The 21,299-nt window shown below is 37.8% G+C and overlaps 1 protein-coding gene across 1 annotated transcript in view; it reads left to right on the top strand.

The window, feature by feature from the left end:
* LOC126210119 (lysosomal-associated transmembrane protein 4B-like) overlaps positions 1-10,779 on the top strand; it is a 261,374-nt gene extending 250,595 nt beyond the window's left edge. The window contains exon 6 of the mRNA XM_049939262.1: positions 8,963-10,779. Within this exon, the coding sequence (XP_049795219.1) occupies positions 8,963-9,195 (233 nt within the window). The 3' untranslated portion in view covers positions 9,196-10,779. The remainder of the gene's footprint in view (positions 1-8,962) is intronic.
* Positions 10,780-21,299: the final 10,520 nt, after the last annotated feature.

Below are 21,299 nucleotides of genomic sequence, written 5' to 3'. Positions count from 1 at the left end.
TCCATTGTTGATTGACTTTGGTGTGCAATGGTAGATCCAGGTTTCATCACTGGTCACAAATCAGCACAAAGTCTTTTAGGTTGTGATTAAACATTGCTAGACATTGTGCACAAATTTTGTGCCGGATGCACATATGGTCAACTGCGAGTAGCTGCAGCACCCATCTCAAACACAGCTTCTCCATAGCCATTTCTCCATGCAGGATACTAAGCACTTGTATACTTGAGATGCCCACAGTCTCAGAAATCTTGCAAATTTTTATTTGGTAGTCTTGTGTTACCATATCATGGATTTTGTCAATGGTTTCCTCTATGGTGACTTCAGTTGGATGGCGGGAATGCACTTAGTCTTTGGTGTTTGTCAATGATGTTTAAATTCATTAATCTAAAAGTAAATGGTCTTCAATGATGGTGCAGAGTCTGTATGAACCTCATGCAATTTGGTTTTTATTCATGGGGCAGTCTACCTCTTCAAATTAAAAAGTTTAATAACAGAACAAAACTTGGTTTTCTCCATTTTCAGTCGCAGTTGACCACTGACCAATCCAGACAGTTTTTGACAGTCAGCTGTATGCTGAACATTGTTGAAATTTTAATATGATACTTGGAATAATGAAGCTTATGAACCCTGATGGCACAACAAAAATATTCTACTCTTTCATGGAAATTTACCAGACTTATCAAACTACCCTTGTATTTATGAAAATGGGAGCTATCCATCAGGTTCTGAAAAGAATTTTATTCTTATATTTCTAAAAATTACCACACTATCTCTCTAGTATCACTTGCATTAAAAATACAAGGGTACTTCATCGAAGAATGGAAGAGAAATACTGAAAATAAATTAGAAGAGAAGCAGTTTAGTTTTAGAAGCAGAGGCACTTGAGAAGTGGCCTTGGCAGTAATACTAATAATATTATATATTCCACCCCACAATTCTATGCAGTAATTTACAGCCTTGCAGAATTGTGTATTTTTTAGTTCATATACTTGGAATGTGCCTGGCATTATCACATCTCACTCAACTGGTACACGATTGATCATTTTGTTGTTGATGACGTGATTCAGCATTTCAGCACACTTTTTGATGAAATTTGCCTGAGTTCATTATCAGAAATTTTGAGACAAGATATAGAGACTGTAACAACAAATAGATACCTGACATAGATTTAACTTTTTCATATATTCATACCAAATATGTTCAGAGGAGTGATGTGCATAAGAAGGACTTTAAAAAACTGGTACATGACTGTCCTAACATGGATCCAACCACAAGCCTTAAATAGAATTTTAACAATACAATACATAGTGTTTCATTATTGGAAACATAAGTTTTATGAAATTACATGCAATAATTTATGAGTTTGCCAAAAATCAAGTAGAAATTAAGTAACATACAACTCCAATGTTCTGTGCTAATAATCTCATTAGTCATACAAACATATTACAGTAAAATTGTATAAGATCACATGTGTCAGAAATGATGCATGTTAATTTTAAAAGTGCTGGTAATTTATAATGTGTAAAACAACTCTAATAATAATTTGTAATATTCATACAAGATACAATGCACTGAACAATTCCTCTTTACTTTGAAAATGTTACATTATTAACTCTTTGGAGACCAGCTACTTAGAAGAATACTGGGCTTAAGTAACCAACCATTTATGCTGTTTCATAAAGTGTTTCCGGCACATATGTAACTGATGTATCTTAAAGTGTAATACATACTAAAAAGGGCGAAACTTTAACTTTAGCTCTTTGATAGATTACAAATTTTAAAATAATGATGACAGAAAGTACATAATAATCTTCCCAAGAAAAAAGTGGGAGTTGAGTTTTTGAGCAATTTATTCCTCTTGAGATCCCAAAATTTCTTGCTCACTCAACAAATATGATATATTTGTATCAGAATTTTAGCAAACTGCAAAACCTAATGAGTAGATGCACAAAATTATATCAGTGTGATGGCATTGGTTCAGTCATTCATGACAGTAGCTGTTACATTCACTTATGTTTCATTCAAAACGATTCTAGAAATTGACAACAGAATGCAGCACCAGTCAAAGGGCTGGTTCTGAGATGTGCATACATTGTTCTCCAGTTTTTGAATGGTAGGTAGCTCACATATCAAGAAAATTGCAACCTGACCTATACTTGGGCATGGTCTTTTTAACACAAAGTTGTGGCCCAAGCTTGGTCTCCAAAGTGTTAAATATTGGAAATGTTTATATCCTTACAATGACTACATGTTTTCATCATCAATGAATTTCATAGTTGTATTAGTTGTTTGATCAGAAAATACTTAAATGTAATTTGTTATAAACATATCATCATTACTGTAAGGAATACACAAACACAAGTAACTTCAAAAAGTTGCCTACTAGCAATTTTTACAATGCACAATACAGTTGTCATTTCTCATGTTCACATGGTATCAGTGTATTTGGAATATGTGGCTGCAGTTTGTCATGTTACATATTGTTGTATTTTTTTATATAATTTATGCACATATGGTTGTCTTGTTATTTAAATTTTCTTCTCTTTTTTTGGATGAATTATGTAATGACTTGTTATATCGTATGCTCTAGTGAAAGTTTGCCTCTTATGAGCATAATCTGTTAGCACCACATGGCTGTCCCAAAAAACAACAGAATCACCTTGCCTGATGATGTTTGGGTCTGTCATTTTCAGCAGTGGTGAAGCTACATGTTTCCATTGCTTGCTTTGTTCCTTTGTGTCTGAGTAATAGTAATACACCCAGGGTTCATCCACAGAGGTGAGGTTGCTAAAGACGTTACCTGGATTGGTCTGACACATCTGCAACATAGCCCCCAGTGCTTCGTTTCAGTGGGCCGTTCGATTGGGGATGAGTGATTGTGGAACCTTCATCATGTTCAAAAATATATTGAAGCAGTTGAAAATTTATCTGTGACACTCACTTTTGTCATTACTGCCCTGACTGTGATGAGCTCATCTTCAGGCACCAGGGCCTCCAATCTTCTTGTGATTCCTGCCTGTTCAGAGAGATATGGCCTGGCACTTTGTTCATTCAGACTTGTTTGACCACACTAGAAGTGTCTATGCCACCTAATTATTGTGCCTTGTGATGGTGTATTGTTGCCACACATGGCCAACAGCTCAGTATGAATTGTTACACTGTTGTTCCCCTACAAAGACAGGAACAAAAATCCCCACAATATTCCACTTTACCAATGGGCTGCACCATTGTGTTTCGGCTCATCTACTAGCATGTTGTGGTATTGTGGAGTGGCAGGAGGAGGCAAAAAACATCCTTGAATAAAAGGTTCTCAGTTTCTTGCCACATCAAATATTATTTTTTGAGGTGATAATTAAAAAATATTATGAATATCTGATATGTGAAGAGTTGTTACCTTTAATCTTTCTGTTATTTATTATAAACAGATAAACAACATGTGGATCACAACTTTTTATTTATCAACAACCAGTTTCAATTTGCACTTGAGATCATCTTCAGGTCTACAGTGTAGAAAAAAGGCAATAATTACGTTACAGAAGTGTCACATTATGCACATGTGTCTTGCGGATAATAAAAGTAACGAACGACTATTACGAATACACATATACCTGGCACTGCAAAGTGCAGTTTGTTAATGTCGTGTGAAAATAACATAAAGAACAGGGATGTCATGGGGAAAAAATTTTTGCAGTCACATGACATGTACATATGAGGTCTATTCAAACATTCCAGAACTTTGTCCACAAAATTTACCTACGCTTACATATTGCACATGATCTCCTTTGAAATACTCTCTTCCACAATTGATACACAACTCCCAATGCCATTTCCACTTATGGAAGCAGTCTTGGTAAGCCTCTTGCTGGATAACACAAAACGCTATCTGAGAATTGTCTTACATCTCATCTATAGTTGCAAATCTTCATCCTTTAATGGGGTTTTCAACTTTAGAAATAAATAAGTCCTCAGGGCCAGGTCTGGAGAGTATGGTGGATGAGGCAGCACAGTGATTTCATTTTTTGTGAAATAGTTACACACCAGCAGTCATGAATGTGTGGATGCATTATCATGATGCAAATGCCACGGATTGTCTTATGACATTTCATGCTGTTTCCTACTCACATTTTCTCGCAGGTGTCACAACACATCCCGATAGTACAAGCAATTGACAGTTTGTCCCTGTGGCAGGAATTCAGGATTAAGAATCCTTCACAGTCAAAGAAACCTATCAGCGCACGGCTTTGACATTTGACCTGTCCTGACGAGCTTTTTTTGGTCTTGGGGGAACCTTTCCAGCATGCTGTGAAGAATTGACCGTTGCTCTCAACATCATAACTGTAGACCCAGGTCTCATCACCAGTTATGGTTCTCATAAGAAAAATCTCTTTCTCATTTGTGTGATCCAAAAGCTCTTCACAGATTGTTGCAAGGCAAAGATCTTGACTCATAACCTGTGGGATGAACTAGGTGCCAACAAGATGCACTCCAAGATGCTGTGTCAGAATTTCATGATGTGATCCAACTGAAATGTCACATTCTTCTGCAATCTCTTGGGCAATCAGTCTTCAATTAGCATGCACAGTTTCATTGATGTTCCTGGCACGAGTGTCATTGGTAGATATCAGAGGTCATCCTGAACAAGGGTCGTCTTTAACTTCCATCTGACCATTTTAAACTATGTGAACCATTTGTAATTGAGTGTGGTTTAATCACTCATCACCATAGGCTTTCTGCTTCATTTAGTGTGTCTCTGTAAAGATTTTCTTGAGTTTCATGCAAAATTTATTGCAGACATGTTGTGCCTCTAACTTTGCCATCTCGAAATTTGCAAATTGTGTGACACAACATTCAAATTAATACAGCCCTGAACAATAACTAGCAGGTATACAACAATGAAACTACCAGCAGTTACATATTAAACATACGCATGTGCAGGGACGCCAGCCACATTTCACTCCAACACACCATTCGAGCAAAATTTGAACAATATTATAAGTCAAAGATGAGCACCTCAAAACAGTGTAAAACTATTCCTCCGTATATAAGTAAATTAAAAAATTAATAAAAATTCAGACTTAAAAGTCACAGTAATGTAACACATTTCAGCATGAATCAGGCATTCTAAAATAGTAGGTGAAAAATGAATGTTATAATCATACTGACAGGACACAGTGCACTGCACATTTTTGTTCTTGTTTACATTTTTTAAAGACAGTGCCAAATCACTGAACATGAACATATCTAAAAATTTACAAATTTGCCTTCATTTTAATGATGAATGAAAGAAATACACTTAGAACTCTTGCTTTAATTTAAAATGGAGGGGTTAAATTGGAGACTGGTTATGGAAGAATCACAGAAAAACTGAAGAGAAAGGGGTGTAGTTACAAAATAAACATAGTTATGTTTAAGTAAATAACTAATACAAATTATAGAAGTAATAATAGTTTGAGAAGAGCGTGGTCACTAGAAACACCTGTCAGTCAAAGCAGGCTGACTGACGGGTGATGTAGTAGATCGTTTTTGCATATCACGGGCTGCAGTATGTGCTGACCACCTTCTGCCATGGCCAACTGTTAAACTGCTGGGAAAAATACCACAACACCAAGGAGTTGTGTGACATAAACAAGAGTCGGCTGGCATGTTACTACATCTGGAGGATGACGTCTATTCAAATTTCACACAAGTCGCATAAGACTGGCGCTAGTAGCACTACAGTGAGGATGCAAATCAGGTTTGTTTAAATATGTGCTGCAACGGTCGTGACCATAAGTTGCCATTGAGGTTGCTCACGGTGAGTCGATGTTAGTCAAGAGTGTCTTTAACGGAACAAAGACACCATCGTCAGCATCTCACTGACTTTGAGTAATGTTGTGTAATAGAGCTACCAGAAGCTGAATCTTCCTTCTGTGGTACTGGAGAAAGGCCTGGCAGGAATGTTGCCATTGTACACGATTGCTGGCAGTTGTGATTACGAGAATGTACAGTCACAAGAAGCCTGGTCTCTGGACAGTCATGAGACACAACCGAGAGAGAAGACCATTGTGCTTGGTGTCTGGCTCCGGCACATTGTACTGCATCTGCAGCAGCAATTTTAGCAGCAGTTGGAACCCCACTGACGAAACTAACTGTTACAAATTGGTTACCTCAAGGTAGAGAGGGGTCATTTGTGAACTAATGGGTCCAAAGGAATGGTTCACCAAAATGAATGGAAGGAGCGAACTTATAGTTCCCAGGATTGGGAAATGGTCAGTCTCTTCCCACAACAACATGTCAGTCAGTCTCGTTCCAGCCTCGGTCCCTTTCCCATCTGTGTCAGTCTCGGTCTCCTTCGGCCGGACTCATCCTTCTTTTGTGTGGCCACTCGTAGCACTTCCTCTGCAGACTGCTCCTAGTTAGTTGAGTATCGAGTTGTTGTTTTTTTTTTTTTTTCCACTGAGCATGATCATTCTAGATATGTTTCAAACCTTTTTGGAACTCTGGACTTTGATTCTTTTTGTATTCCATTCAGCATCCATGACCTGTGATTAAAATGTATTTTATAACTATGTAAATTACATAAGAGTTACATGGTATGGAATACATACATCTTTTCAGGTAACAAAAGGGCATATCAGCTTACTTCACTATTTTGATACACAGCAGAAGGCATACTTATAAAAAGGCAAGATTTTTTGTTGTTACACATGCAAAGGAAGTCAGCACAGCACACACGAGTGACCATTTTCCTTTTTTTTTTCCCCAAGGTAAAACAGCATGTTCATTGTCATAGAAGGCAGACTAACTTACAACCAAATGAAACCTGCACTCCATAATCGAGTGGGTAGTGTCACATTTTGTGAATAGAATATGGTGACTTCTACAATATTATTTCAGTGGTACAGGGTGGTGCCAGAAAAATTGACCCTGAGTGCTAGACTACTCTCTGTCACCCACCAGTCGTCATCTGTTGTTTCGAAGTTGTTGTTTGCATTAGGTTATCTGTTATTTCTTTGCTGCCTAATTATTACATGTTTATCTATTCTGCTCATAGTGGTCAACAAATCGTGCGTAATTGGTGAATAGTCTGTACTCGGGGCCTGTTTTTCACACTCACGTAGTGGTACAGTTTGCTTAATGAAAGGTTTTGCGGAATCACAAAAATTACTTCTACTAGTGTGTGCAAATTCTCGTTGTGTACATAGTTCCACGTAGTCAGCGCGTACACAACTTTCCCACTAGAGCGCGCCCCGCTACGCACAACAGCGCAGATGCAGCGCTCATCCATCTCAGCACTACGAGATGGTGCTGTCAAAGAGACGGACCAAATTCTGCTTCTCCCAATCCACGTATTAATGTGTAACGCAGCCAATGAGATTGCTGCTAACGTAGAACCGTTTCTCCTCACGGATCACACTCGCGCAATGATACCTGAATGTGCGAGGTAGAACGAGTCTACAGACCTCCGATTAGTCAGTCTGCGTCAGTCTAAAGTCAAGTTTCAGTCTGTGCCTAATAAGATTATCATATTCCTGTACATAGCCATGAAGAGAAATGTATAGACACTTTGTCAAGTATCAGAGATATGTGAGAATACGATTACCATACCAAGACCAAAGAAACCTCAGATTGTCAATTGTAAATAGCATCCAGAATCAAGTTAAGTAAGGTTTATGATTGTTATTATTTTAATAAATGTGTGTGAAAATTAATCAAGTTCTGTTTAAAGTTAGTCACCGTCAATCTGCTACTCTAAGCGTGCAAGTGGCATTTCTATCGTCTGACCTAACGGCAGACGATGAACACGCCACGATAAGACCACGAGACATATTGCTGACACTCACCTACTTTGCTAGAGCGACAAGTCAAATAATCTGATGGTGTGTGTACTGAAGGTCTTACAGTATGCATACCACAATTCTGTAATGAATACAAACTCTGTACTGCAAAGGGAAGGCAAGTGCCCCCTCTTGGTGCCTTCCATCTTCAGTCACCTATGCTACTAATTTTCAATTTTTTGTAAGAACCATAAACCACACACAAATGGATGGTGAACGAGTAAAAATGAATAGTTCCCAAAAAAGAATGATCACTAGTGAACTAGTTCCCACGGATGAACAAGTTTGCCCATCTCTACTTCAAGGTCAACTCTGAACCAGATGCCCTGTAGCTTGCATTCCACTGACCCGAAACCGCTACCATTTGAGACTTCAGTGGTGTCAGGTGAGAGTTCAGCGGAGAGAAAAGTGGAGGTCTATTGTGTTTTCTGATGAAAGCTGGTTCTGCCTCGGTGCCAAAGATGGCTGTACATTGAGTAAAAGGTAGGGAAGCCAGTTGAGGGCCCGCATCCAACCTGTCAGCATGCTAGACACACTAGACCTACGCCTGGAGCACACTAGACCTACACTTGGAGCTACTGTTGTGGTTATCCCATGCACCCTGACTGCAAATTTGTACACCAATCTGTTGCACTGCAGTCATGAACAGCATTTCAGGGGGCGTTTCCCAACAGGATAATGCTCACCCACATACCACTGTTGTAACCCAGTGTTCTTTACAGAGTGTTGACATGTTGCCTCAGATTGCTCGATCACCAGATCTGTCTCGAATTGAGCACATATAGGGCATAATCGGATGATAACTTCAGTATTGTCAACCAGGATTAACCACCCTTGTACTGACCAACCAGATGAAACAGGCACAAGCTGACATCCAGCAACTGAAGGACACAATGCTTGCATATTCTCGTGCTTGCATTCTACAGACAGTTACACTGATTATTAATACACTGGCAAATTTCATTACTCTACATTAACAATTTTTGGGGGTTGCTGTATTTTTCCATCAGTGTATGATGAAGATATTTGTTTGCAGTACTAGCTAACTAATATCCTTGTTGAATGAAGGAGTCTAATCATCCATTGCTATTAACCAAGACCTAGAGAGAATTTTGCTTTCTGACGTTTTTTTATTTTGTTTTCAGTCGTCAATGGATATCTCATTCTGGTGGTGTACAGCTTCTACAGAAGCCTCCGAATTCAGCTCAGCTCCAAGCAACTGCTCATCAATGAGGAGGCACCTGAGGAGAAGGAGAAGGAGCAGGAAAAGGAACAGGAGAAAGAAAAACCCAAAACAGGTCTGGACGCTGTCGTCTTCACCAGGCCAGTGCTTCACCTTGGCGGCAAGGACAACTACTCCTCACTCAGTGAGGCCTAGATTTCCCAGCTTGTTTGTTTTTCTACTTCCAAACTTAATAATTTGCTGGGAAAAAAATAACGGATAATTTTATGTACATTGAAGTCGCTTGTTAACTGCAGGAGGGGGAAAAAAATACTGAAATTAAGATTTGTTTTTTTTCTACTTCCAAACTTAATAATCTGCTGGGAAAAAAATAACAGATAATTTTATGTACATTGAAGTCGCTTGTTAACTTCAGGAGGGGGAAAAAATACTGAAATTAAGATTACTACGAGCTACTTCAAATGAAACCTAAGAAATTACAGGGGTGTCTGCATTGTTTTTAGGGAATTATCTGACGGCATTGGTGGCATGTTTACCTGGAGGTCATTGCTGTTTAAACCTGTTTGTTGTTTAGAAGATATATGTCAATTCACCGTATGCTTTATCACTGTAACATTGCTGTCATGGTATTAAAATTTAACAATACCAGGATCAGGAAATACTCCATTGACTTCCAAAAATCAGTTAAAAAAAGAGACTTTGTGAGTAACATATAGGTGTGTATGAGTTTGCTACACATTCCATTTCAGTGCAAGACCTGTCTCACTGGAAATAATTATTAATTCCTACACACCAATTTTGTGAGTAAAAGTGACGTATGTATTTTTTTTTTCACTGACTTGGTAAGAGTTCTTAGACAATGTGGTTTTGACCAGCCCAATAAAGTGACTCCTGTATGTCACCGGGTTTTAAAATTACTTACACATCAACATTCACTCTGCAGTCTTAGGCATAAAATAGTGTACAGGATTGCTGGGGGCTAGAAATGTGTTGGATGTTGATTTTTACATGAGTCAGTCATTCTTACTGAATTATATTACTAAAATCTTAGGAGATACTTCCATGTGGAAAATAGTGGAGAGTACTATTTTGGAAAATTTAATCCTAGAAATTTTCACAGCAGAATGTTTCACTGTGTATTGGGAATTATCAGTAGGTGTGTAAAACAATATTATTTAAGTATGACTTACCCTTATTGCTTTGACAATGGGCACTTTCTCCACTGAGAAAAAGTTTGAGCTGACCAACTCATATTTGGGAGTGGTCTCCAGATAACTAACTAATTTTTTCTCATACATCTGCTATGTTTTCTATTTTTGTAAGTGTTTTGTGAACTATTGCTCCCAGTAATAAATATGAAGAATGTAGTGAACATTCTCACAAGAAATTCCAGTATTTAAATATAGTTTGTTACATTAGTCTCTACTAAAGAATTTCATTAATATTTCATAACTCTGATAAACCAAAGTCTGGTTGATAGTATTACCGTAGAGCTTTGCACAGCTTGTACTACAGCTTTTAGATTTTTCTTTCTTTTTTTTTTGTGGGGCAATCTTTACTGAAGAATGTTGGTGCACTTGCAATTATTTTAATTTTTAGAAATCTGACTCTCAACTTAATAATAACATGTATTACATACATAATATATGCAAAGAATAAATGCCAAGTATTTTTGTAATATTGTATTGTTACAAACTTACATTTTCTTTGCCAATTGTATGTAATTTGTTGTGATGTATCTCTCTTAATTAAATACATTATTTTTTTGTTCTACACACACTCCGTATTACTTTATTGAAAAGGTGTTCAATTTTCTTGTATACAAAGTATGAAGCCAGGCAACCATGCCATTATAAAATGTAATCATAGTTTTATAAATTACTCTTAACAGTATAACTAACTATCACATCAACTTCTGCTGACTAAGTTCTGGGTAGAATCCACACATGGAAAGAGTAAAGATTGCCGCTTGTTCTTTATTAGAAGTATTACAAGGGCCATACTGAAAGTTTTTATTTTTGTTTTTCAGACAGACCAAGTACATCATCTTAATCTACATACTTTCTATCACTGTTTACAGTTTTGTACCTCAGTCGGTAAAAATGGAAGCCTTATAGCATCACATTGTTGTCTGTCTGACTGACTGATTAAAATACTTTTCCCCTGGTACCGGTAGACTTATCAAGTTGAAATTTATGTGATATGTAAAGGTTTATGGTCCCTTGGTGGTATAATACACTTTAGCTTCTGAGTTAGTGCAATCAAAATATATGGTCATTTATGTCACATACAGACTCACTAATCAAACCCTGCATGGTACATTCCATTGTTCTAGACTCATGAAATTTGTCAAGAAGCAAGGTTTCACAGTAGGAACAAAGGAAAAAAATCTGAAATTGTTAATTTGTAATTATATTGTCATTTTTATGCAATTTTCTTTCTGTCCCACTCCATCTGTTAAGACCCTCTTTCTCAGGAACGGGAAGATATATTGAGTTAAAATTTATTTCACATACTGAGGTTTATATTGCTTCAGTTGTGTAAAAAAAGTTAAGTTTCTAAGTCAATGCAATCAAAAGATAGGGCCATGTATGTCACATATTTTGATACTTGCAAATTCACTCATCAATACCTATAGGGTACTTCCCCTTGATGTAGTATCATGAAATTTAGCAAGAAAAAAGATTTCTCAGTTAATGTAAAGGAAAAGAATCAAAAAATCATCAATTTGTAATTATATAACTAAAAAAGACTGCTCGTCATTTGGTATCCAACATCAAATTGAAATTAAGAGAGTCTTATTCATGCCTTGCGCATTTTTAATAAGAGTCTCCATTTCTCTGGACACATTTATTCCATCATTGTGCAATTTTGAAAATACTTTCACAACAGAACTCCATTCCACCTTCATGAAAATACTGATGCACTGCTTGCTGAATGCCGTCCAACATCTTGTAGTGTTGACCTCATATCTGTGCCTTAACAGAAACAGAACTGTGATAGTCAAAGGATAAGAAGCTGGGACTATAGGGAGGATGTGGAAGAGTTTCCAGTCAAACGTCCTGCTCTTCTCCATAGTGACACGAGCAGTGAGAGTTCAAGTACAACCACTACAGAACTCATGTTGGATACTCATGTTTCCATCTTTGAAATGCTTCAACCATCCTCTAACACCACTGGTGCTCATGCAGGCACCTCCATAGGATTGCTGAAGTATGGGGTGAATTTAAGCAGCACATTTCTCCTCTGTAATGAGGAATTCAATAACAGCAACATTGATGCCAACTGTTTTGGACGTAATGCTTCTGGTTATGTGATGAATGCTAATGATGTCATGGTTTGGCAATATGTGGTGTAAAGTCTGTAAATTATGATCAAGTAGTCATTTTTGTTACATTGTTTGAATTGGAATTTTAACAATGGATTGGTCATGACTGTCTGCATGGCCATCTTATTTGGCAGACAAATACATAAACAAGAATGAACTTGTAGCTAGCTAGTATCTAGATGGTGTCCTTCATTAGAGATCTGAGAAAGGACACAGTTTTAATACTGCAGGAAGTTTCAAAACAGTGTAAACTCCACTGCAGAGTGGAAGATGCATTCTGATTTCTGCAAGTGTCTCTCCATGACATGGCTGCTTGCTTTCCACAAGTATGTTTCCATGGCTCAACCATATCTCCACAATATCCTTTCTTCCAGGAGTGCTAGTTCTGCAAAGTATGCAGGAGAGCTTATGTCACATTTGGGAGGTAGAAGGTGAGGTGCTGGTGTACATAAAGCTGTGAAGGTATGCTTGGATAGATCAGACAGCAAGAACACTGGCTAGAAAATTAAGGTTCCAGGTTTGAATCCTGATCCATCATAGAGTTTAATCCTGCCAGGGTGTTTTTCCAATGTTGTATCATTTCATGAGAGTTTTGTTACATAAAATCTTCTAACTACATTGCCTCAGTTTCCCCTTGACAGTGAGTTCTAAGACTCTCTCTTGAATCGTATCTCTGTTCAGGATTTCATCATCTTTCATCTTAATCTCTGATTTTACAGCAGTATATATTTTTGGAGTCTGTGATTTTAGTGTATTAAAGTGTAATATTAGTTATTTAAATTCATTTCAAATTCATTATCAAGTGTTCTAAAATAAGAAACTTTCTTTTATAAATAACATTTGTACCAAAAGAATTTATTCTTTCATCAGTATATAACAGAACGATACAACTAATTTATCTGAAATTTAATAGAACACATTTAGTTTATTCAGAAGTTTAACATAACTCCTAACTGTTTACACCATAATTTTGGGATTTCTCTGTAAATAACATGTTTTCAATTAAACTAACTGCCCTTTTTCAATCAGGTAACAAATATTTCAACAGTGAGAAATAAATTTCAATCAAAAACATTTTAAACACATTTTTTGCAGTTTCAGAGATTTTTATATCACTCATAACATATTTAATGATATGAACATAATAGAGGGAAACATTCCACGTGGGAAAAATATATATAAAAAACAAAGATGATGTGACTTACCAAACGAGAAAGCACTAGTAGATAGACACAATAAAAAACACACGAACACACACACAAATTTCAAGCTTTCGCAACCCAAGGTTGCTTCATCAGGAAAGAGGGAAGGAGAGGGAAAGATGAAAGGATGTGGGTTTTAAGGGAGAGGGTAAGGAGTCATTCCAATCCCGGGAGCGGAAAGACTTACCCTTGGAAAAAAGGACAGGTATACACACGCACACACACACATATCTATGCGGATATGTGTGTGTGTTTTTTATTGTGTCTATCTACCAGCGCTTTCTTGTTTGGTAAGTCACAGCATCTTTGTTTTTCTTAACATATTAAATATGATTCAACTGAATTCTCTCATTTTGAGAGAATTGAAGAGCGACCTATTTAATTGTTAAAAACCATTCACCAGCCAGGATCGCATAAAATATTTTTTTAATTAAGGCATTTGATTTTAACAGACTATGCTGTCATCTTCGGTACTTGAAATCTTTAGTTGTAAAATAGGTTCATTTTACACTGACCTCATGCACAAGATGTCAAGTGGATAAAAACAGCACATTATAAAAGATTTGGCATCACTAAAATATTTAAAAACGTAAAGCACCTCGTATTCTAAGATTTTTATTTCCCTCTGGATTGCTTCGTCTTCGAGTGGAAAGTTTATTAATCTGTTCAGCGTTGTGTGGAAGAATATTTGTTTGTGGGCTTTTGGATGACATGAGTGTACATTGATAATACAGTCTGTTGTGGTAGTCTTTCTGAAAATTTGGTTGTATAAGCATTAAAGTGTCATGGCGGCTGCAGTGTAACATGTGTTAAGTTCGGCTCGCGAAATTTAGTTGAATTCAAAGGTGTTCTCGCAGGTGGTGTTGTCTAGTACAAGTGGAAATCGTGTAAACAACAGTGTTCTGTGCAGTAGTGCTATTTTTTTCTGTGCTCCGCCAATATCTTCGAGAAAATGGTAAACAGAAGAGTCTACAGCAGTGCGTCCAGCAGCGGGGAAGCAGCAGGTGCGGCGGGCCCGCTCTTGGCGGAAGGTGCGGCCGCGGCTCCCGGCATAGCGGAGCTGGTCCGCTCTGAGGTAAACGCTGCGCTTCGCGATAAAAACAATCTCGATCTGATAGCAGGCACTATATCAGATACTGTAACGGCAGCAGTATTGGCCAAAATGCGTGAAACTGTTGAGGCCAATACTGCCGAAATTACAGCACTAAAAAAGTCTGTGTCTGAATACGAGAAAAAGGCACGAGAGTTGGAAGTGAAACTATCTGCCGCAACTGACGAACTAGAACAGTACCAAAGGCGAAATAGTCTACGACTGTTTGGAGTAGTAGAAAATAAGGAAGAAGACACGGACAACCTGCTTATACAGGTTGCGCGTGAAAAATTTGGTGTAGAAGTGACCAAGGCAGACATTGACAGGAGCCATCGGGTGGGACGAAAACTACCAGGTGCCACCAAACCTCGTCCAATAATAATTAAATTTATCTCGTACCGAAAAAGGGCAGAGATCTTTACCCAGAAGAAGAAGTTAGCAAGGACAGGGCTTACAATAAGGGAAGATCTGACACACGAACGGCTAAAGATTTTAAACAGTGCCATATCCCATTTCGGTCTTCAGAATGTGTGGACTCAGGATGGCAGAGTAATCATTAAGACAGCAGCTGGAAAGAAGACAGTCACAAACATGACAGAACTGAATAGTATTAAGTGAAGCTACTCGAGCCAAAAGTGCAAACTTAACACCATTTGCAAATTGTAACAGCCCTATACTCAGATATGGTCTTGTAATTTTATTAATTTTTTAATTATACCCATATTTGTACCTTCAACTAATTGTTTTTGTAACTGTATTAACTTTTCACTATTTTTTTTGTCTGTAACTCTAACCATTACTTAATTTTAGTTACTGCTAATACTTTTTTCATTTTCTCAGTTTATTCTCTTCTGTTCTGAATTAGTTCTATTGCAATTATTAGTCTCTCCTTTAGTTCATTAATCACCCATCTCTTCGGTTTAAATTGTTCATAACAAAAATCACTATCAGTATCACTTTAGCAAATTTCAATCTAATTGTAGCTTCCTACGATAATCACTACCAGTATCACTTTAGTAAATTTCAATTTAATTCTAGCTTCCTACGATAATCTATTAATTATTAAGCTTGCTTCTCTCTGCTGGCAGCATCGGCCTCTTAAATCACTCCCTTTTCCCTTATTTCCACCCTAAGCTGTTTCAAATACGCTAATTACATTTCTCCTCGTACGACAGAGGATACACAGTGACACACAGCCGTCACTATTTTGGTCATATTCTCCTTGCACCGAATACCACTAATCCATTTTCTATACTCCCGCAACCTCAGGAAATCTCTAGCAGTCGCCTTTCTTTTGGCACTCGCGGTGTCACACACAGGGCGCGCAAAATCTCGGACACCCTTGTGTTATGTCACTTGGCGGAAGCAGCGGCCAGTGCCCCTCGTGGCAGGTAGTGCCTAACAAAGGGACAAACAGTCTGCCACCCTACTCCAGGCTGCTCAGCGGAACGCGACAGAGCTTTTAGCAGCTCACTGCAACATCCAGTCTTTACCTGCACATTACGAAGAACTTAGCCTCCTCTTCAACCAACTAAACTACCACATAATCCTCTTATCCGAAACGTGGTTGAAACCACACATATCCTCTGCATCTATTCATCTCCCAGGGTACACATTTCTTAGGGCAGACAGATCAAAAAAGCGAGGTGGCGGGGTCGGCGCGTATATACGAACAGATCTCAAAGCGAAAGTCTTATGTACGTCAAATCCTGCTGAAGAAAAAGAGGCTGAATTCATGTTCATTGAAATAAATATACAAAGTCGGAAACTCTCGACTGGCGTCGGGTACAAGCCGCCAAAAATAAGCTCAATGAGTTCCTTCCAGTCGGAATTACATTCACTTCAGTGTCAATATGAACATGTCATCGTAATGGGTGACTTGAACATAGACCTGCTAAGAGACACTCCCTCCGCAATAAACCTAAGAAGACTGTTTAGTTGCAATAGCATGAACATTCTTCCATTACAACCTACACACCATACGGCGCACATTCATACTCTTATAGACGTAATCGCAACGAAACAGACTGACAAAGTAAGAGATGTTGGTCAAACATCGGCCCCTGGCCTCTCAGCACATGATGTAATATTCCTGGCCTACTCTGTGCAGCCCCCAAGGATCAAATCGCGTTACATAACTTGTAGGAACATGAAACGTATTGACCTTGACGCTCTAACAGCCGATTGCTCAGAAATCTCATGGCATCAAATAATCAGAAAACCCACAAATCGACGGCAAAATTAATGAACTTGGTGATAAACTCACTGCCCTCTATGACAAACATGCACCTGTGCGCACAATCCGTGTAAGAAAATCTCCTGCTCCATGGCTGACAGCTGAATTACGTCAAATGATGACAAATAGGGATGCTGCCCACAGGCGTTTCAAGGCAGATCCGAAATCCGAGCGTTTCGAAGAATATAGAAAGCTATGGAACAGAGTGAAACAATGCATTCGCAATGCTAAAATCAGGCACGCTCGCTCCCTTGTATGCAGCGATCTGACGCCCACGACTCTATGGAAGAATCTCCGTAGCTTGGGGGTCGGAAAGGCAAAATCGGAAACTACTTTTCATGTGTCAGCTAACGAATTAAATGAATTCTTCTCTGCACCTCTGAATACCAGCACAGCTGATAATTACCGTCCACAAGAATCCCTAAACAGGATAACTAACAACGATACCTTCCATCTAAAACATGTAACAACAAATACGGCAAGAAAAACAATAATGAGAATCTCTTCTGATGCAATAGGCAACAACAGTATCGGTATAACCATGATTAAGAATGTTGCCGATATCTTAGTGCCTGTCTTAACTGACATATTTAATTTTTCCCTCGTGAACGGAATATATCCCACTGCATGGAAAAGAAGCCTAATTCGACCCATCCCTAAGATCGAAAACCCGCAACTGCCTAGTGATTACCGACCAATTAGCATACTGCCTGCTGTTTCCAAAGCACTTGAATATATTGTTCATGACCAAATCACTGAACACTTGCATGAATTCAGCCTATATGACAAATTTCAATCCGGTTTCCGTAAACATCACAGCACAAACACTGCTCTAATTAAAGTAACTGATGACCTGAAATATGCCATCAACAATCGAAAGGCAACAATATTGATGCTACTGGACTTCAGCAAAGCTTTTGACACTGTTAACTTTGACATATTGCTCAGAAAAATGCAACAGCTTAATTTCTCTGATAGTGCAATGAGATGGTTTGAAAGCTACTTAAAAGACAGACAGCAATGTGTTGTCTGCGTAAATGAAAAATCTTCCTGGAAACATGTTTCCTCGGGAGTGCCACAAGGATCAGTCTTAGGACCACTTTTGTTTTCTTTATATGTCAACGACATTTGATCGGTTCTGTCCTCCTGTAAATATCATTTCTATGCCGATGACCTCCAGCTCTACCTAAGCGTCAGACCTGAAGATGTAAACACTGCAATCGCTCAGATGAATGATGATCTGTCTTCAGTAGTGACATGGGCGAAAAACCTGGGGCTTAAACTAAATGAAAAAAAGACGCAAGTAATCTTAATAGCCCATCAGAAATTAATAAGTTCAGATTTCCGCGAACGGCTACCTCCTATTCTGCTCGACGGTACTCCAATACCATATCAGAAAACAGTGAAGAACTTGGGTGTAACTTTGGATGAGCATCTCAACTGGGCGGAGACTACAGTCGCAGTGCGCCGAAAGACGTCTGCTTGTCTCTATGCTCTCAAAAAGTTTCGGAACATATTTCCACAGGACTTGAAACGCCAGCTCGTGCAAGCACTCGTTCTACCGAACCTCCACTATTGTGATGTGATTCAACAAGGCATGAGCAGTGAAAACAAAAGACGGATAGAGCTAACCATGAATGCCTGTGTGCCTTACACCTGCAACATTCGCCGATACGATCATGTTAGTGCTTCATATTCCCAGCTAGGGTGGCTGCGGCCGGACAAATTGCGCGACTACCACACTCTATGTCTACTCCACCGACTCCTTGAGGTGCAAAACACCCCAGTACCTTGCTTCAGAGATTAAAAACCTGTCATGTCATCATAATCGAAACACGAGGTCACTCTTATTTGGTATCCTAACTGTGCCCACTCACAAAACAAAAACTTTTGCAAACTCCTTCTCAGTTGCCGCTGTCCACCTCTGGAACAAACTGCCCCTTACCTTGCGCAAAATTCAATCTCCTGCTGCTTTTAAGAAGAAGTTGAAGCATTTCCTACTATCATCCTCATAAAGTTCTCCACAAAATTAATGTACAAGGGCAATCCCCTCATCTATCAAATAGCAAAGCTAGCGTCTTCTGTCTTGCTCCTGAGATGCCTTCCTCTTCATCTATCTCTATTAGCCACGCAATCTTCTTTTCCTTTATATTTCCTTAATTATGTTTCATCATGTTTTCACGTCTCTCTTAAAAAAAAACTTTATAGCTGTTGCTGCCCTTTCGTTAATTGTTGCTTTTATACAAATTGTTTTTGCTCCTTCTGGTTTATTTAATTATTTTTAATTATTATTGGCGTAACAACGCATATATGGAAAGAGTGACGTGAAATTCTTTTAACAATGCTGTGCTTTTAATTGCTTTCTCATCGTTACCTTTTTTAGCAAAATAAAATGATGGAAGTATTATTGTTCTGAATCTGACCTACAATTTAAAGAACGATTTTTTAGTAACTGCAACTCATGCTAAGTATCAATATATCTTTCCTACTTCGTAATTATTCAAAGTTGAAATTAATGTCCTATGATCACTGATGTTACAGTTCGTACGATCGTTCTCAAATACAAGTTTGCAGTGGATTTTATTTCTTACTAAAATGCTATTTCATACCACGGCTAGCCCAAGAACATGAGACTCTCATTAAAGAAAATTACGTATTCACTATAAAATTTAGCCAGATCAGAACGGAGCACAGCAAGTTTCCTATCAGATTCTTTAGGTACATAAAATTATTTGCACTGAAAATTATATCCTATCAGCAGCCCGCGTCAGCCTGCAACACATCATAAAATCTGCTGATCTTCACTGCCAGCCTGGGAGCTAAAAGAAATAATATTATTTTTTACTATTATTTTACCGCTTCCTTGCGGTATACTCGACTATATTGTAAGTCGTTTAAATATGCCGCGGCAGCGGCTCTTCTTTCTCCACACAGCTCAGCTCCACAGATAATATTTTTATATGGCTGAAAAATATCTTAACAGGATGGGATAATAGGCAGGCACACTTTAACATTTAAGTAATACAAGTTTTCATTTAAACAACTCTATTTAAACATTTAAATATCTTAATAATTACAGACCTGTGTACATTCACGCGCAATGGCGTCCAATTCACAATCTCGACAAAAGAATGCTACCTTCGCGCTCTCTACGACAATAACAGGAGATCTTTCTCTCACAGCTTTCAGATTAAGAAGACAAAGACATTGCTTTACATCATGCCTTATATACAAATTCATTTGGTGATCTTTGTACAACATTTATCTTCTGTGTCGGTCTTATTACTCGCCGACACAGACGTTCTCAAAAATAAAAAATAAAGAAAATAATACATAATTTTACATAATGACACAATATGACACCTCTAATATTTTAATTATTACATAATATATTGTCTTTGTTTATTACAAGACGTTACAATGTCTCTCTATTCTTCTCCTCCCTTCACCATGAGTCTCCCTCATACTCCCTGCTGCCAGCACTCCTATCTCAAATCTGTGTGTTCAATAATGTCTAATTATAACAGTACTTGTGATCTAAGAATATAAACTCTATATGTATGTATTTTTCCAGGTGTACCTTTCAAATTGTTTATTTCACTTTTTGTACTAGATGTAGTTTAACATGCCTACTAAAACATATGAATGTAAAATAAGTAGAATGCCTGGTTAGATGTAAGAGAGGGCCTGATGGCCCTAATCTTGCCAGGTTAAATAAATAAATAAATAAATAAATAAATAAAAATAAATCAATACATATCTGTAATAGTATATGACTTTTTGATTAGTTGTGTTTTTTATTTCAAAAAAAATTTTTTACAAGCTTTTAAGGAATATGTCAGCTATGGTTCCACCAATACTACATCCCATTGCGACTCCATCTTTTTGTGTATATATTTTACTATCAAACTTGAAGTAATTTTGGTGTAAGACAAGTTTTGTTAGTTGCAAAATTTCTGTAGTGCCTTGTACTGAGATTTTTTTTGTACTTGAGTAGGTTTTGTTCTGTGATATCTATTGTTTCCTGGATTGCGATGTAGGTGTATAGGTTAGTAATGTCAAAAGATACAAATCTTGCATTTGGGGGTATTTTTATGTCCTTGATGCTTTTTAGCTAATGTTCCAGAATTCCTTATTGTATATATTTTTGCTGTATGTGTAAAATTTATTATGGAGGTTGTTTAGTTTCTTGCTTATGTAATATGTGGGACTGTTAACACTGTCTACTACAGGTCATATAGGAATAAATTGTTTATGTATCTTAGGGTGTCCACGGAGCTTTGGTGTTGCTGGGTTCATGGGTATACATGTCCTTTATTCATATTCTGTAAGTATTGTATGACATGCTTTTATGGTTTTCCTGGTTTGGTCTATAAATTTGTTTGTGGGGTTTCTGTTGATTTGTGTGATACCGTTGCTACCAAAGAAATTGTTAACTTTTTG

This window comes from Schistocerca nitens, chromosome 10 (assembly GCF_023898315.1).
Source record: "Schistocerca nitens isolate TAMUIC-IGC-003100 chromosome 10, iqSchNite1.1, whole genome shotgun sequence".
In the NCBI taxonomy this organism is placed as follows: domain Eukaryota; kingdom Metazoa; phylum Arthropoda; class Insecta; order Orthoptera; family Acrididae; genus Schistocerca; species Schistocerca nitens.
The sequence above is the reverse complement of the archived record's forward strand: the minus strand, read 5'-3'. Positions and strand labels throughout refer to the sequence as shown.